The 16809-nt window shown below is 30.5% G+C and overlaps 1 protein-coding gene across 1 annotated transcript; it reads right to left on the bottom strand.

Moving 5' to 3' along the window:
• Positions 1–2324: 2324 nt before the first annotated feature.
• On the bottom strand, positions 2325–16726 carry LOC143249166 (uncharacterized). Its single transcript, XM_076498615.1, has 6 exons — positions 16405–16726; positions 15660–15746; positions 12947–13047; positions 8841–8939; positions 8159–8335; positions 2325–5383 (listed from the first exon to the last, which is right to left on the bottom strand). Exons 1-6 carry the CDS (start codon positions 16459–16461, stop codon positions 4954–4956), a joined length of 951 nt encoding a protein of 316 aa, XP_076354730.1. The 5' UTR covers positions 16462–16726; the 3' UTR covers positions 2325–4953.
• Positions 16727–16809: the final 83 nt, after the last annotated feature.

The raw sequence follows: 16809 nt of genomic DNA, 5'->3' as shown, positions 1-16809 counted from the left end.
GATGATTAGCTACCTTCCCTTTAGTCTTACACTGCTAAATTAGGGACGGCTAGCGCAGATAGCCCTCGTGTAGTTCTGCGGAAAAGTAAAAAAAAAACCAACATGATGACTATCACGTTTTATGTCAGATGAGATCTGTTTTTGGCATGATGGAATCCGTGTAATATAATGAACTTACAAAGAGTATAATGCGAACGAATAATTAACATTTTTGTTGTAATAAAAAATAAATTTTCCATAATTTTTCAAAATATTTTTTTCTCTCAACTGTGCGATTAATGAAACAGAAAATATTGTAAGTAGTATAATCTGAGGACGTGGTCAGTTTTGTCTTGCGTTCCTAACTTCTTGATGGAAATAAGGCCAAGTGACGCTACATTTGTGTATCGCACGGCATCACAGAGGCTACACAATACCATTTCAGCTTAACTAAGACAGTATAGTGATTATACCAACTTCGGTTATCTTCTCTGGACATGATAATCTTGAAGCTATTCGACCCAAAAGCTTAAGCCTTCTTGTATGAACTCCTAGTAATGATACAGCCAGCTTTGAATGAGATCACGCCTTCCTATAGGTGTCGCCATACTGGACATGATGTAAAAAGATTGTTCACAGAAGTCCTTATTTGAACATTTATGAGTCAAATATAATCTATCCCAGCTTTACCTCTATAAATTTCCATCTTCTAGCGTCATAATCTATTTTTAATCAATAAACCAACATACCTTATTATCGACAACTGATTAGCAATTTGAACTAATGCCAGATCTTTATAAATCAGTTGTAGTTCAATTGTGAGACAATATGTACAAAGGTCACGTCCTTAACACATCATTTGTTGATTAATACACAAATTTTTCACCAATTACTCATTGAAATCAGATCTATAAATAGCGTTGCTTTTTCAGTCGAAATTTAATTTTTTTTTTTTTATTAATGATTGTTGTGTATCTAGAGTCTATCTCTCTGGACAAGGGTTGTAAGTTTAAAATTACTGATCAAGGGGAAGGGTGATCAGAAGACGTTAACTCTGTTTTTAAGACAAATAATCATAACTCTCGGTATCGTCCTGCAGATTAACAGCAAAATCAATCTCCTCAAAATGGCTATAACGTATTCCAATGTACTGACCACAAAAGCGTTATCCTGTAAAATCGCATTCTGCTGAGGATACGTTTAACACAATTACATTTACTCTGAGGAGACAATACGTACTTCCGAATGTTATGGATGTTGATTTGCCTCCACATACTCCTATCTAGTTCCTTACGGTACTGAGTTGAGATGTCAGTATGTCTGCCTTATTTTATACAAGATGCAATATAAGATACAATAGTTATTATAAAGGTATTGATATACGTATAATTGCGATACATACAAAAGTTCCATTAAATAACGAGTAGATAGTGTCCAGTTTAAATTTAGAACTTGCATGAATTTTAACATTTAGTACTTGTATGCTAAATGGATTTGTATGTGTGTGTGCATTTTTGTTTTATCTTAACCTTTTGTAAAAGATGTTTTGATACATCTTAGGTCATTTCTGCCGAAAAACATATATAGCATGCGTATTTTCTCTAGCTAAGCCATATCGGGCTCTTTGCTGTGTCCACCGAGAAAAATCGAATCTCTGATTTTAGCGTTGTAAATCTTAGACTTACTGCTATACATACAGCTTCAAGAAACTACCCTACGAAATCCTCTTGCTGTTCTGTTTCGTTCAAGATTATAAACAAAATTTGTACATTAGTGAAACGAATCATTTTTGTTAAAGAAGTTTAAAACTTTCACGGTCAAGCCCCTATCCAAAACTACATCTCATTCTAGATAGCCATACTCACAGGAGGGCGCCATATTGTCTAAGGTAGCGTCTACTGATTAGTCGACATCACTGATGTGAATTTAAAATGACCGAAGATTGCGCTGTCTATGGATGTGACTTCGCCCGTAGGGAAACAATCTTTGCGATCAATCGGAAATTACGTCAACTTTGGTTATACTAACGGTAGAACATCCTTTGGTGAACCAAAAATAACTAAGCAACCTACATCACTTCACAGGTTAAGATGCATCATTTATAAGCCAAGGACAAACATATTCTCTAAAATATACTATTATCGTAACAAGTCAGATAATTTCTCTGTTAGTGTTGATGGCGTTTCTCCATCTTACAAGCACTTCATTTTGTGTTAATGTGTCTCTATTTGAAGTTTAAGTAATCTCAAACATTCAAAGTAAGTTATGGTTGCTTTAAAATATTACCTTTAAAGTATCCAATAAATATGACACGCACTTTTATTTTAAAAAAAATCAAGTTATTGTACAATTAATAATCTTTATTTGTATATCTCTCATGTACATATAAATATACACAAAGTATCACAGCTTACACAACACAGTTTAGACAAAGGTAACTGCTCAGTCTTAGGTGTACATACAGTAAACTGCCAGAAGCCAATTAAGGCTAAATTATGCTGCAAAAACAATGTGAAATTATTTACTGGTAATGCATGAGAGAAAAGTGAAATTGACTGCTTCCGAAATTTTAAGCCAAAATAATTTGGTGCAATACTACCGAACACTTTGCTAGTTTTGTGTAGAGGAACATGTTATAAAGAAACAAACATCAGTTGGTAACTTTAAAATAACTGAACTAGAAAATCAAGAAGTGCAGAAAAATATTCAATGTTACTGAATCTAAACTTTAATAAAAAAAGGCTACAAGTAAGACAAGAACAGATTTTAGTTCAATGCCAGCTTATAGTTTTAAATGTCGAGGAATGTAACTTTAGCTATCTATAGATAGAATTACAAAGCTGCCAGTATCTTTTATTACTAAAGATACTCTTTAAGAGTTAATCAATTAGTGTCTAATGAAGTGATTGAGAATGACACACCAGTTTTCTCCCTGTATCATAAAGTATATTTTTGATAAAAATGCCTAAAGAAGGCTTCTTAAGAAAACTATCTTTTGCAACTTCTATAGAATTTGCAATTCTAAACCACAAAAGAACAATAAATTCAATTAAAAATATTGTAACCAAACAAATATAAATAGCCAAATGTTCCGATTATAAAACTTACTGAAATGATGTAATAAGTACATAATATTAAGGAATAATACATAAACGTTTTAACATCTATTATCTTCTAAAATCAAATTTAAGAAAAAAATGCAAAAATAAAAACCCTTCAAAGTCTACAAAATGAAGTTTTGCATTCAAAACTCTTGAGACAGTTTGTTATAAGTATTTATATTATTTTCTTAGTTTAGGTTTTTTTTGTTTCGTTAATCTCACTACATTATTTTCACACTGATCATCCAGAAACTAGAACTTTAAAGATCAAGGTCATATGCTAGAAGATGAAGAAACTCTTATCTTTAATAAAAACTGTATGAAACTATTTTACATAACTGAAATAAAATCAGTTTAAAAAACGATTTGTTCTTATACAGAAGGAACATGTTAATTCATACTATTTTGATTTTCTCTCTTTCTACTATAAAATCAAAATATGATTAGATTACTCTATTAACAAAATCAATTACTAATACAAAAAGAAGAAAAGAGAACATACAATAGATGCATACTTGAAACAAAAATGTAGCTACTCTATCTTCTAAATATATGAAATAAAATCAGTTCATGAAATGCTATAAACAGATTATTCTGTCATTACAGAATACACTCATAACCTATCTACAAAAAAAGGATGCAGTTGGAACATTTTCAAAAAACTACAAACATCAATTTTCCAATTATTGTAGCTTTTAAATATTTTATAGTTATACTTCTGTCTCAATTTGATAGTGAAAAAACACATTCATGAACATTTGAATAAGTGCTTTACACATTTCCTTTTGAAAATAAACCTTAACATAATGAATCACAGTCACCACATTAACACTAAACCTTACACTACAAGAACAATGTTACCCCCATACAACTACATTAGAAAAACACAAGTGGTAATTCTAATATTTATTGTTCATTAAAGACAGGAACAAAGAAAGACAACATATGCTGTTAATTACAGTATTATTATCTGTATCATGATAAATACTGAAATTATAATTATTATTATTAAAATGTGCTTTAATAGTTTTAAAACACATGCAGTATCTTACCTTTACCATCTGATCATTGCTTTTCATCCTAATACTAATGGACTTTTCTCTGTACAAAATATTGAAATATTCATAAACATTTTATTTTTAAACCTGAAATATTACATTTTGATTCCCAAACATATGTTTGGATGTGCTACATATAATCAAACTTCAACCTCATCAAATTTATACATTGCAAACATCTCTAAAAAACTTAAGTGATTATGCAACATAATATCCAAGGTTTATGTATTATATACACATCTTTTGTCATGTTGGTTTTCTATCAACAGAAACAAATTTAACTTTGGAGCCTTAAGTCTTTAAGGTTTAACTAAATGTAACTTAAAGAGCTAAATTACAGTAAAAAAAACAAACAAACAAACAAAAAACCAACAGTGCAGCACATTTCCAAAGTTAAGTAGATGTGATGTTAATACAATAGTGCTTAATACTATTTTAAAATATGCATGTACATTACAAATACTGACATAATGATACAGTATATATAATATTTGTAAAAACTGAGAAAATTTTTAAAAATAAAAAATATCTTTCATTTTATGAACTTTTTTCAGCATACAAGAAGAATAAAATCTACATAAACTGTACAAAACTTCTTGCTGCTGTGGTATTCTTTATAAGTAGGTTGAAAAAACTTTATTATTATAATTCTAACTTAAATAATAAAATTTTGTTTTTCCTTATCTTTTCATTACCATAAGTCTACTGGATGTTAATTACCAAAATATACAAAAATTACTAATTTTAAGAGAGACTGACCATATGAAATTATTTACTACATTTTGAATGGCTCTGTCAATTATTATTTTTTTTGTTTATATTGTTGCTATTGTCACATTGTCAGAAAAAGAAACTTTTTTCTTAGATAAACTACGGCTTAACGAATGAGAACTTAAACAGCTTGCAGCAGGAAATTTAATGGCTGTATTAGATAGGCATGGTTCACTCATGTTTGAGTGTAACAGTCTTATCATTCCAGGAGGTGAAAATTTATTAGTAGAAATATCAGGAACACTACAAGCTTGTGATGGAAAGAAATCATAGTCTAAGTCTGAAGAATCTGGAACAACAAGAGTAGGAGTACAGATGGTTATACGTGATCCAAGTGTTACGTGGCTGTGTGTAACTGATGTCTGATTACATTCCTCTCGAATACAAAGTGGAGACCCTAATGGAGATGAGAAGTCCACTACATCATACTCTGAATAGTCAGGTTCTGTGCATTCTGATGAGTAATCAGATAAGCTAAGAAAGAAAAATAAAAATAGAATTAGTGCAACTAACTCAAAAATAACACATTCTGAAATGTTGAGAAAATCAAATGATACAATAACAAAACTAAGTAATTTTCAATAAAGAATTAACTAAGATGAACTACACTTTACTATGATGCTAAGAGTAATTAAATATAAAGTTAGACTAAGTGATACAAGATGTAGCTAGTGGGTGGGTTGTGTGAGAAATAGCCTGACAGATGCACAAAAAAGTACAATACATGCAGTAAGTTGCTGCATGACAGATTATCATAGAATATAAAAGATTCCAAGTATTAAAATTGTGTATGAAATGATTCTCAGTTTAAAAAACAAAACTAAAAAAATTGCAAGAAACTTAATCAATAGTAAATCACAAGCTCCTTAGTGTTATTGTAAGTTTTAGATTTCTTAGGTTGCTTCAATGCAAGTTTGGAAGTTAATATTTTCCTTACTTAAAAATATATTTCCACTGGATACACAGCCCCACCCATAGAAGAGCTATCTACCTCATGGTTATGCATAAAAGATTTTCATGCCACTAGTCTTGAAGCAAAGTAATTTAATTTCATACACTTTAAACTGCACTGATACATGATGACATCAAGTCCTCTACCAATAAAAAAAAATGATACAATCTTTATATGCAGTAACTTTTATGCACATACATTCATGATAACTTCATTCTTTGGTGAAGCAAGAAAAAAAAAGGAGCACAGGAAGTGGGAAAGATAGCTGCAAATATGTGAAGAGAAGTTTCCAACAGAAAACATTTTCAGGAAGGAAACTATTAACTTCTGGGGCATTAACTCACTTCTACACACTGTATTGATACAATCCCACATTGATATGGTGGAATGCCAATATTAAATTTTACTTAGATAAGCTCCTGTTAGAAAGTGTCTAAAGAGAAATCCATAGAGTGCAACACCCAATGGCAAGGGTACATTTATCGAAGACCTCATTATATGTTTACTAAAGCATACTCTTTGCATGGAATGTAAAGGGGAGAGCCAAATAAGTTCCAAGTATTGGTTTATACAGATTTTGGGTGAGCATACTCTGAGAGGCACCACCAGCCACCTGGGTAAGGTTCTGATCAATGAAAAGGAAAGGAAAAACCACATTTATCTCTCTAAGGTGGGTAAATTAAATAATGGACAGTTGATGTAGATGAGTAATGAAAATGTGGGGCATAGACCACATTCTTGTCTGGAAAATTTCATCCAATGGACAGCTGAAGAATGAGAATGTGATGAATTTGATGTGAACAAATGTGAAATAGTCTGCAAGCATCAACATTTAAAAAAAAAAGTGTATACCAACTAGAGAAGTTGATAGCCCCCTGAAGGGAAGAAGAAGTCCCTGGAAGAAAAGGGTTTCCAGAGTACAGGTAAATGTGAGAAAGGAGAGAAAGTGCAGTCACCTCTTCAAGCAGTAGAAACATTAGGAAGGAATCAGTGTGACAGAAGTATGTAATTATGGTGGAGAAGACTACAAAAAGAATAACCTGTATAAATATACGAATGATAACCACAGGCAAAAAGGAAGATAAAATAATTCTTAAGAGAAAGGTGAAAATCAGATATGCAAAGAGGGTGACGTGCAAAGTTCCGGGAAAGAAGTTCCAAAAAGGACTCAGTGGGAATGTGAATGTCAAGTGAGAAAGAAAAACCAAATTATACCAAGGATTAAGGCCATGGAGCAAAGATTAAGAAGTGTCATAAGAAATTACAGGTGAAAGAATTCAACCTGCAAGATAAGTCTTAAAATAAGGTGAAAGGTTGAGGGTTTTCCCTCGACCAGTATGGAGGTTCCTAAACCAAAAAGAGGGAACAGGCCACCAAATTAACTTTCTGCCCAACTAATTTCAAACTGTAAAGAAACAATATTGAAGAATGTACAGGAAGAGAAAGTCCAATATTCACAATGGAACTCACAACCCACTTTACAGTAGTTTTAACATCAGAAGTCATTCAACAATTTTTCTAAAGCTGTAGTTGAAATTGGTCCTGTAGGTGAAATTTCTTCACCCATACAGGAGTAAACAAAAAAGTCACATTAACTTGTAAACTTGTGCTAAGAAAGTGAAGCAGTAATACCAAAGCTTAAAGTTTCACAAAAACAAATGCCATTATTTAGTGCAAACCTCAGCGAACTGAAAATTAACATATTAAACAAATAATATCCATGTCATTCAGTGTTGCAAAGAATAACAAAGTTATTATAAATGCAAGTGCATAAGAAAAGTTAGTGTAGATGAGGTAGTATTACCCTCTTATTGATGGAGGACTTTTGTCACAAGATTAAATTCAAAGCATAAGTGCAAGGTATAATAATGTTAAACATGGTAGAAGTGCAGCATATGTGGATGCTATAAGACAGGATATTTGTTACATGAAGCAAGCCTTTTAAGAGGACAGAAAAGAATTTCCATTAGGGATAATAAAAATGCCAACTGGCCAAAGAGAAGCATGTCTCTCTACAAACCAAGCATGCTAATATAATCATCTGAAGACAAATAGCCATGTCCAAAGTTTTGAGAGTGGTTAACACTTGAGACAAACAAACATTTTCATGACCACTACATATTCATCAAAAAAATCATCAACAATACTCAGATTACACCTTAAAGTCCTTTAAATTTCATTCCAACTTTTTTAAATCTCATGAGAACCCAACAGATTCCCTACAAAACAAATATTCTTATTTGCACTTTTATTTTACTAAAATCTGGATTACTGTGGAAAAATAAACAAGTTCTTACCATGCATCATCAGGATTTTTAACAGAAGCATTTACTGAGTCTGTGCCAGATAAGTTTTCTTTAGACAACTTTACAGCTTTGTCACTGACTAAGATTTCAATATCCTTCATGGTGAGTGTACTTTGCAAGAACAAGTGTACACACTTATTAGACAAGTAAATCGGAATCATGAAGACCCTTTAATAAATATAAAATCACATTAACATCCTGTAAATTTTAAGGCATGAAAAGAAAATTAAAAATAATCATAATTCAAAAAATCGTTTTCCAAACGAATTATTTTTAGGATGTTTGTCAAATTCTACAGCACTTTGTTTAACAGACAATGTAGGTGAATTTTGCATTTCAACAGTTAAGGTTACAATGATTTATAATGATGTAGAAAATAATGGTTAGCCTATACTGCAAATCTGCATCAATGATTTGATGTTAGTGAAAATTAAACATTTAAACCCAAAATAAAAAGAACATTACACTTAGAACATAAAATTGACATATCTTTCTTACTAAACTAATCTAAAAACATGTGATGCACAGGATTAAAAAATTGAACTGTTGAAAAAAACTGGCTTGAGTATAGAAGTACTTAAAAGCAGTGATAAGGAGAAAGTCATGCTTACAAATCCAAATGTAAAAAATACCAAGAAAAGTATATATATAAACATTTATAAAAGGTTCATACTTCTCTAAAAACTCTTCTAGACCTCTTCGTCTTTCTTCTATGAATGAAGGACAAAATCGGTTAACAAATAAAGTTTTGGGTGGTAATGATGGTGGATCACTAGAAGAATATATAAAATAAGAACTAATTCAGCCAGAACATAAAAAGATCCAATAATTTTCATTATACATGCTGCTACCTTACGATATGGAAATACAAATGACTGTCATAACTATTGCATTTTCTGCACATGCTCCATACCCTATGCTTATGCCACTTTCTTCTATGAGCATTCATGTTCATTTCTGATGCCTAGAAGTCACTGACTCCCTATAAATAGGCTCAGTCATTTTGAACAACTTTGTAACAATGAAATTAAGAAACACTGAACTAACACTATGCAGGATGGCATATATTCTTATATTAATGCAATACAAAAACATCTGTATTTTCTTCTCTACATATCAAAGCCAGACAGTAACTATCACTGATGTAAATGTCACTTATCAGCTATCCAGTGCATACCAAAGTTGAGATACCGGCAAACAGCCAAAAACCAAGATTTCATATTTTTGTCCATCATAATATTTTTAAAAGACTGCCTAGATTTAACAGAAACTATAATTTTACCACCAATTTCACAGAGCAATGATTTCTGACTACCTATTTATTATTATTCTATGCAAAGTTTATAACCATTTAAAATACACTATAATCTAATAACCCATGCACACTGTAGCTATTGAGGTTTCCTTCTCATTTCCCACATTGGCAGGATTACAGTAAATTAATCTACAAGACCTTAGGCATAGTTGAAATATTCAATTGAAAGGATTTCAATTACTAAATCCAAAACTAAATACATCTCAAACCATTCAATAGACAACAGAGCTACAAGCTAAAAATTGAAAACTTGAAAAAACAAAACAAACACAATTCAGTCAGTCTATGAACCACAAGGTTAAAAATATATCACTAAGTAAAGGTGGAGACTGAAGTTCAAGCAAAAGGAACCAAACAAAACAAGGAAGAAATTGGCATATCACTTGATCAGCTTATGATCACCAAGCTGTCTTGGCCTTGCAAAGAGAATAAAATTCCTACGTTACTTGCTTCCTCATTGGCAAGACAAACAGAACCAGAATTTAAAATCAGAAAATATCACTACTGTAAAATTCATAAAAGTAGTATGCTAAAGTTAATTACAAAAAGTAAATTATGAAAAGACTCTATTCATTATTAAAACACCAAGAAAGACAAAGTGGAGAAGCCAGTAATGTAAAGTCAGGGCTTTTGGTTTACTATGTGATCATTAGCAAGTCAAGATATGTACATTTTCATCCCTATCTTGTTTGGTTCCTTTTTTAAGTTCAATAGTAGCTTGTTTATTGAGCAATAAATGTCTTCCTTATACTTCTAAATCACTAAGATGCTGAAAGTATTAGATATATTTTTCACAAAAGTTGTTACCCTTTAGGTAAACATAAGTATGGTGTACACAGAAAATCATATTTTACAATGCAATAAATTTACTAAAGATTTTCCTGAGAATTTATGAAACCTTTACACAGTCAATCTGAGCAAAAAGTAATTTTCATGCTATGAATAAAACGCTCGTTTTCAACTTAGTTTTCATATTTCACTTCAATAACTTCTAAACCACACAAATGAATATTGAAATCTTTTCAGGTAAAAGTTATTTTTCATCTCAGTTTCCCTACCCAAATTATAATACCCTCTAATCAGAGTAAACTATACACTTAGAGCAAAACATTAACTGTAGTAAAAAGTGAAATAAAATATTCAAGAATACAATATAAAATAAATACCCTTTATTTTTCTAGCATGATTGCAGAGTGTAAAAGGCAGTTACTATTATGTATTATTACACAGCCTCAGTTTTCTAAACATTTCACATCTACTTGCTTTTAACTTCATTACTTTACAAATGTCATTTAGACTAACACAGTTGTTTAATAACATTTTCAATTTGGTTTTATGAATTTCCATTCATTTATTTTTTTTTGTTATTAAGCTATTAAGTTCATAACTTTTACATTATACTAACTTTAGTTAAAAAATATATACACAAAAACCAAGAAATCTGAAACTTATCTAAGCAAACAGGACTATCTGTATTCAAGAATGTATTTTGATTACTTTCTCTCACTCTACACTGGTTGTCCACAAAATAATTCATGTTGCTTTCAAATAGACATTTTATAAACACACATACACCAAACCTAAAATAAGATGTCTTAAAACCTATTAACTGACTTTCTAGTTGAGCTATAAATTGATTTAAAAAATTCCACTAGCACTTGTAAATAGTAATTTTAGCTTAGCTAACACAATTCAATATTGCTTTGCAAGTTACTAGCAGATTAAATCTTGTCCAAAACCAAGCTATCTGTTATGAACATGTTTTATAAAAAGATTAACAAGAATTACATATTCATCTTGAAATCAAGTATTTAGTTTCTCAGTAAAGATGACCAAATGTTAAAAAAAATTGTATTCTGGCTCATCATAAGAGCTTGTAGTTAGCTGAATGTTTTGAATTCCACACAAGGGCAGAAAGAAAAACAAAAGTGGAGAATTTAAAAGCACATCATGGGACAGAGGAAAGAAAAGGTTGATAATTTATATAAATATTTAATTTTGAAATTATGAAATGGAAACTTAAGCAATAAAAATATTTAAATTATAAACTACATTTAGATATTAATGTTACTGACATGTTGATAAAGTAGTTTAATTCAATTTTGAGAATTCAATTATAAAAAGGTCATGATGTGCATTTTGATACACATATCTAGATAAATTATACCTTAGAAAAGTTTCTCTATCTTGCAGGGATTTTAAATGTTAAAATATAATAAGTTATTATATTTATGGAAAAATGTACTCTATTCCATCTTCTAATTAAAAACCATTCACAATACACAAAATATATATACGATATTAAACTTTCTTATAGAAAGTTCATTTTTTAGTTATGAAGGTTACTCTATGATCAGTAATCAAAAATACTGATTATTAGTACTCATGAACTGACAGAACTATGCCATTTCAATGCTCAAAATGTACAGCATGATATGAATGACATGAAAGTCAGGTTACTGTTATATGTGATAGTGTGTTAAACTACAAGGCTAAATAGTGAATGGAGACCAAGGTTACAAACTGATAAATCTTCCAACAATTACCATTTATTGATATATAAACATGTGATTCAGGCTTCTTTGTTCAAAAATACTCAATCAAAATAATGATGGTTTAACTTCTACAGTGAAAAGTTCCAAGAACTACTTTTGAAAATCAAATCTATACTAAGACTCTAATTTAGCCCAGAACACAATACACAGTAAAGCATGCATTATGAAAATGCTTACAGACTGTGCACATCCTTTCACTTATGTATAGATGGTTGATTTCTCCCATCAACATTGATAAAGGAAATTTCTAGTTTTGAATGGGAAAAAGTAAAATGACTTAAAACAATCACACCATTCTTTATTGTCCCATAGGTACAAGTTATTTTTTTTAGTAAAGATAACTTTTACTTAAATCCAAGATTCCTTCTAACTTTCTGAAAAACAAACAAAAGATTACATGTTAGCAGTCTTTAAAATATTGTAAACACAATGAGAATAATTTGTATTGAATAATTTGTAGCTAGCTGTTCTCTCTACCTTAATTTAACCTACTGACTGAATGCTCCAAATAAGCATGAAAGTATATGGCACACTCGCATTAAATTGCTGAGGCATACTGTACTACATATGGTAAATCAGCAATCAGTATGTAAATGAAGTTTATCAAAACATTATTGTGCTCTGTAAAAGTAAACAATGAAACTCTTACAAAACTACAGATGATTTTTTCCCTAAACTTAGTTAGTAGTTGCATTTACAGTACTTAAAACTTGCAATTTAAAAGACTGGTGAATATTACTTGAATATAGTTTCAAGTAACAGTTAATTTCTGAACTAAGTAAACCTATTAATAATGTTTCTTGTGTACCATATTGATTTTGTAGCTTAATTCATGACTGCAAAATGTTCCTTAAATGCTACAAATGAAATACATTTACCTAATTTACAAGTTTAGATTTTGTTACTTACATACTTGGATGGTGAATTTTCAACATTTTTCTTAACCAGACAAATTCAGAATAGCGACGACGTACAGATGACACAGGAGAAGAAAATATAACATTATTTGTCTACAGAAAAAGGATGAAAAAAAGAAAAAAGACTGAAGTTTTAAACATTTACTTATTTTAGACATACTATTAATTCCTACTACAACACAAGCTGTTTAAGTAATATGATCCTTTTCATTAATCACAAATGCAGGCAAACTTTTCTTTACACAAATCTATCCTTAACATCAAAAGATTTAATGATGTAGTGGATCATTCTTTTGAGATGCTTGCTTAATGATAGATTATACATCCTGCTTATCACATGTCAGATTTCACTGAATTTAAAAAGGTCATTAGTTGTCTAAGATCAAAAGGTTATAAATGTCATAAGTAAAGGTGATACATATTTATTATTTTTTCAGATACAAGGAACGTGAAATAAACAGTTGATATAATAGTGATAGCTATAATACTGTCTAATTTAAGGCTTTTTAAAGCAACTTTGTTACCACTACAACTGATAGGGTGAATGAGAGGTGCAGAACACCATTCACTAGAGATACAATCTTTCAAAGATTTTAGTTCTAAAACATGTCTTGAGGTCACTTTAAGAGAAAGAAATTGAATAACTTAAACCAAACTATCACCTGAAAACATTTGCTGACTTACAATCATTATTTCCAAAACAACTTTAATATTAGTGCTGTGTCATAATTTCCTAACAATTTATGTTAATATTAATAACCTTTATGCCATGTTCTTAATCTCAATATTAACTTTTTAAAAACACAAGAAAAAAAACACCCAAAATTACTTGCACTTAAACTCAGCAAAATCCTATTAAAAACACAGCATGATACTCATTAATTACTGAAATAAACCATATATAAAAGGATTACTACTTAAGTTGAAAAACATTCACTGCTTCCCCCCCCCATACACAAATAACACACTAACAAGGCAAAAAATATATTGAAAAATGATTTTAAGCACGATAAGTGCTGTATATACACAGTAAATAAACCTGCAGATACTATGTCACATGTTTACGATACATTCTTAACTTTCCCTCTCTGATTCAACAGGACTTTGTCCTGTATCATGCCATGACCTTCAGATATAGATTTCATATATCACAACTTTCACAGAAAAACAGTTCAGTGCTAACATGAAAGTACAGTCCATTTGTTTTTGAGTACAAGCATTTTACTAGAAGTTACATATCAAATTATATAATAAACAAGTAACTGATACTACAGTAATCATTACATCATCCAAGTAATACTGAAGTTCTTAACCTGAACACATACACATGAGTGTATAATGTAGCATCTTGTTTCCTCCCACGAGATATTTTCACAAACAAATCAAATGTATGTTCATTAACAAAAATAATTACAAAATTTTAAAGTGAAACTGAAAATTTAACTAATTTGCCTCTTTAACGCATACAATGAAGTTTTAATCTTAACATTTTTACCTTACTATATATAACCATAAATTTTTAAGCCATAAACAAATAATTAAAAATTAAAATACGCTGCATATTTTTTTTACAAAAGGATCCTAGGGTACAAGCTACAGCATGGGATTATAAGATGTATCTTAGGTTTTGGAGGTGACTGAAGTAGGACCTACATCATGGTGGGGATACACTGTCTATCAGTCTTAACCTCCAATTTGCCAGTTTCACCAAAAGAAGATTAGAAATTTAGAAATTACGAGAGCAAGATGTGAGTGTTCAAGCCCACAATATCCCACATCTATATCACCCTTCATTGCCTGCAGACAGTTGTGGGAAGGTGACTGCTCTCCCCAGTTAAAATAAGATAAACATAAAAAGATGAAAAAATAACTAAATAAAATTAAAAATAAGGAAAATAAGGCACTACCATTTGGCAATAAGAAAGATAAAACTTACTTGAAGTTAGCATTTGTGCCCCTAATATAGTTGGCACCAATTAACAAGACATCAGTAAAGTGATAGTTTACTGTGACTGTCGTACTTTTATATGCAGCTCAAGGTGTACATCTTTTTAACTAAGGCCCAGTGGTTAAGACACTCAACTCGTAACCTGAATCCTAGTTGCACCAAACATGCTCACCTTTTCAGCTATGGGGGTGTTATAATGTGAGGTTAATCCCACTATTTGTTGGTAAAAGAGTAGCCCAAGAGTTGGCAGTGGGTGGTGATGACAAGCTGCCTTCCCTTTAGTCTCACACTGTTAAATTAGGGATGGCTAATGCAGATTGCCTTCATGCAGCTTCGCACAAAATTCAAAAACAAATTTTTAACGAAAAGTAATTTAGTAGAATTTCTCCAATTTTACTTTTTGTATTTATTACAGAATAATTTAATCTCAATTTTTATATTAAATCCATTAACAATTAAATTTTATATCAGTATATGAACATTAATAAAATATCATAATCTATTACACATTTCACAATATCTGAATAACTGCAAAGTTATAAATATTTGCAATAGATGAGTATGGCCCATTACTATGTAAGGAGAGTAAACCATAAATTGGCATACACACACACACACACACTCAAGTTAAATTTAAAATGTACTGCTCTGTTTTTACATTGGTTAAAAGTCAATTTTTCCTTAAAAATACATACATTAAAATTACATGCTGAACACTTTTTTCATAGCAATAATTACACAATTTATTAAACCTCACCTGAATATTTACAGCATAAGTTGTGTACTGCCCATCCTCCCATGTCTGGTGGGTTATTGGAGACTTCACACTTACACAAAGAAATATCTGAGGCAAAATAAAAATATGGTTAGAAACCAAGACAGAACTAAATATACAGTTATACTGACTGTAACATATTCTGCAAGTACAAATAAAACAATAACAACAAAGGAACAAATTCAAATGTTAGCAAGCTGTAACATTTCTTAGGTATATTTCATAATATATTCTTAAAATTATATTTTGCTTATAAAAACAAAAACGTATTTGGTAGTTTTAGTCTCACTGAAACAAAACTTATAAAAAAAACAATTACGCACCAGTAAATTACTTGTGATGCTATTATTAATAACTTCAGAAGTATTAAAGTTTAAAGAAGTGATAGTCAAGTAACAAACACTGCTCAGTAACATTAACTCCATCAATACTAAAACTCCAATACAGAAATTCTAATAAATCATCAATAATGAATATATACATTCAAAATTAATTTGAGATAACATACGAACAGCACGAGGTTACTTGCAGTTAGTTATGTAACCCGGTTTTCTACTCTGGGAGAAGTTCAAGTTTATAGGAGTTTGAATTTGAACGTTTTCAATATATATAATTTTTAATCAAATCTCAATAAATATCAATCGTTACTTACATAATTAAAGGTTTCGCAAAATACATTTTGCTTTGTTAAATGAGCCTCATTACTTATTATCAAATAAAAACGTACCTGTGAATCATCATCGTTTTCCGAATTGGAGCTAACGGAATTTACACTTAATACCATTTTGTTTAAAAGCAGAATTTTCACGTTATAACTAGACTAACTTTAACTTGTTCAAGATTCTCTTCACTGAAACCTTACCCAACGCTATTAAAAGTATTACTAACACCAATACTAGTTCAACAGTACCAATACACAAATCATCAGATTATAACATAGTGCTATAGAATATCAGAATAAATACACCAAACACACGATACGGTTGCATCATTTTCACTTCCGCTTCCCTCTTTGTAGATAAGCTAAAATCATAGCGGGAAAGATCACGAGACTGACTATAAAGCGCCATCTGTGCAATAGTGAAAGTGTTAGTTGATATCATCTGAGCAATGTAAATAAATGTTACTTTTC

This window comes from Tachypleus tridentatus, chromosome 4 (assembly GCF_004210375.1).
Source record: "Tachypleus tridentatus isolate NWPU-2018 chromosome 4, ASM421037v1, whole genome shotgun sequence".
In the NCBI taxonomy this organism is placed as follows: Eukaryota; Metazoa; Arthropoda; class Merostomata; order Xiphosura; family Limulidae; genus Tachypleus; species Tachypleus tridentatus.
Note: the sequence above shows the minus strand (reverse complement) of the source record. Positions and strands in the feature narration are given on the sequence as shown.

Bases quoted from the DNA above. Each gene is read 5' to 3' on its own strand.
- LOC143249166 (XM_076498615.1), bottom strand. From the start codon at position 16,461: ATGGTATTAAGTGTAAATTCCGTTAGCTCCAATTCGGAAAACGATGAT. The intron at 15,747-16,404 runs GTACGTTTTTAT...ATTTTGCCTCAG, and splicing joins AAAACGATGATGATTCACAG to ATATTTCTTTGTGTAAGTGT. The intron at 8,336-8,840 runs GTATGAACCTTT...TATTTATTAAAG, and splicing joins CTAGAAGAGTTTTTAGAGAA to GGTCTTCATGATTCCGATTT.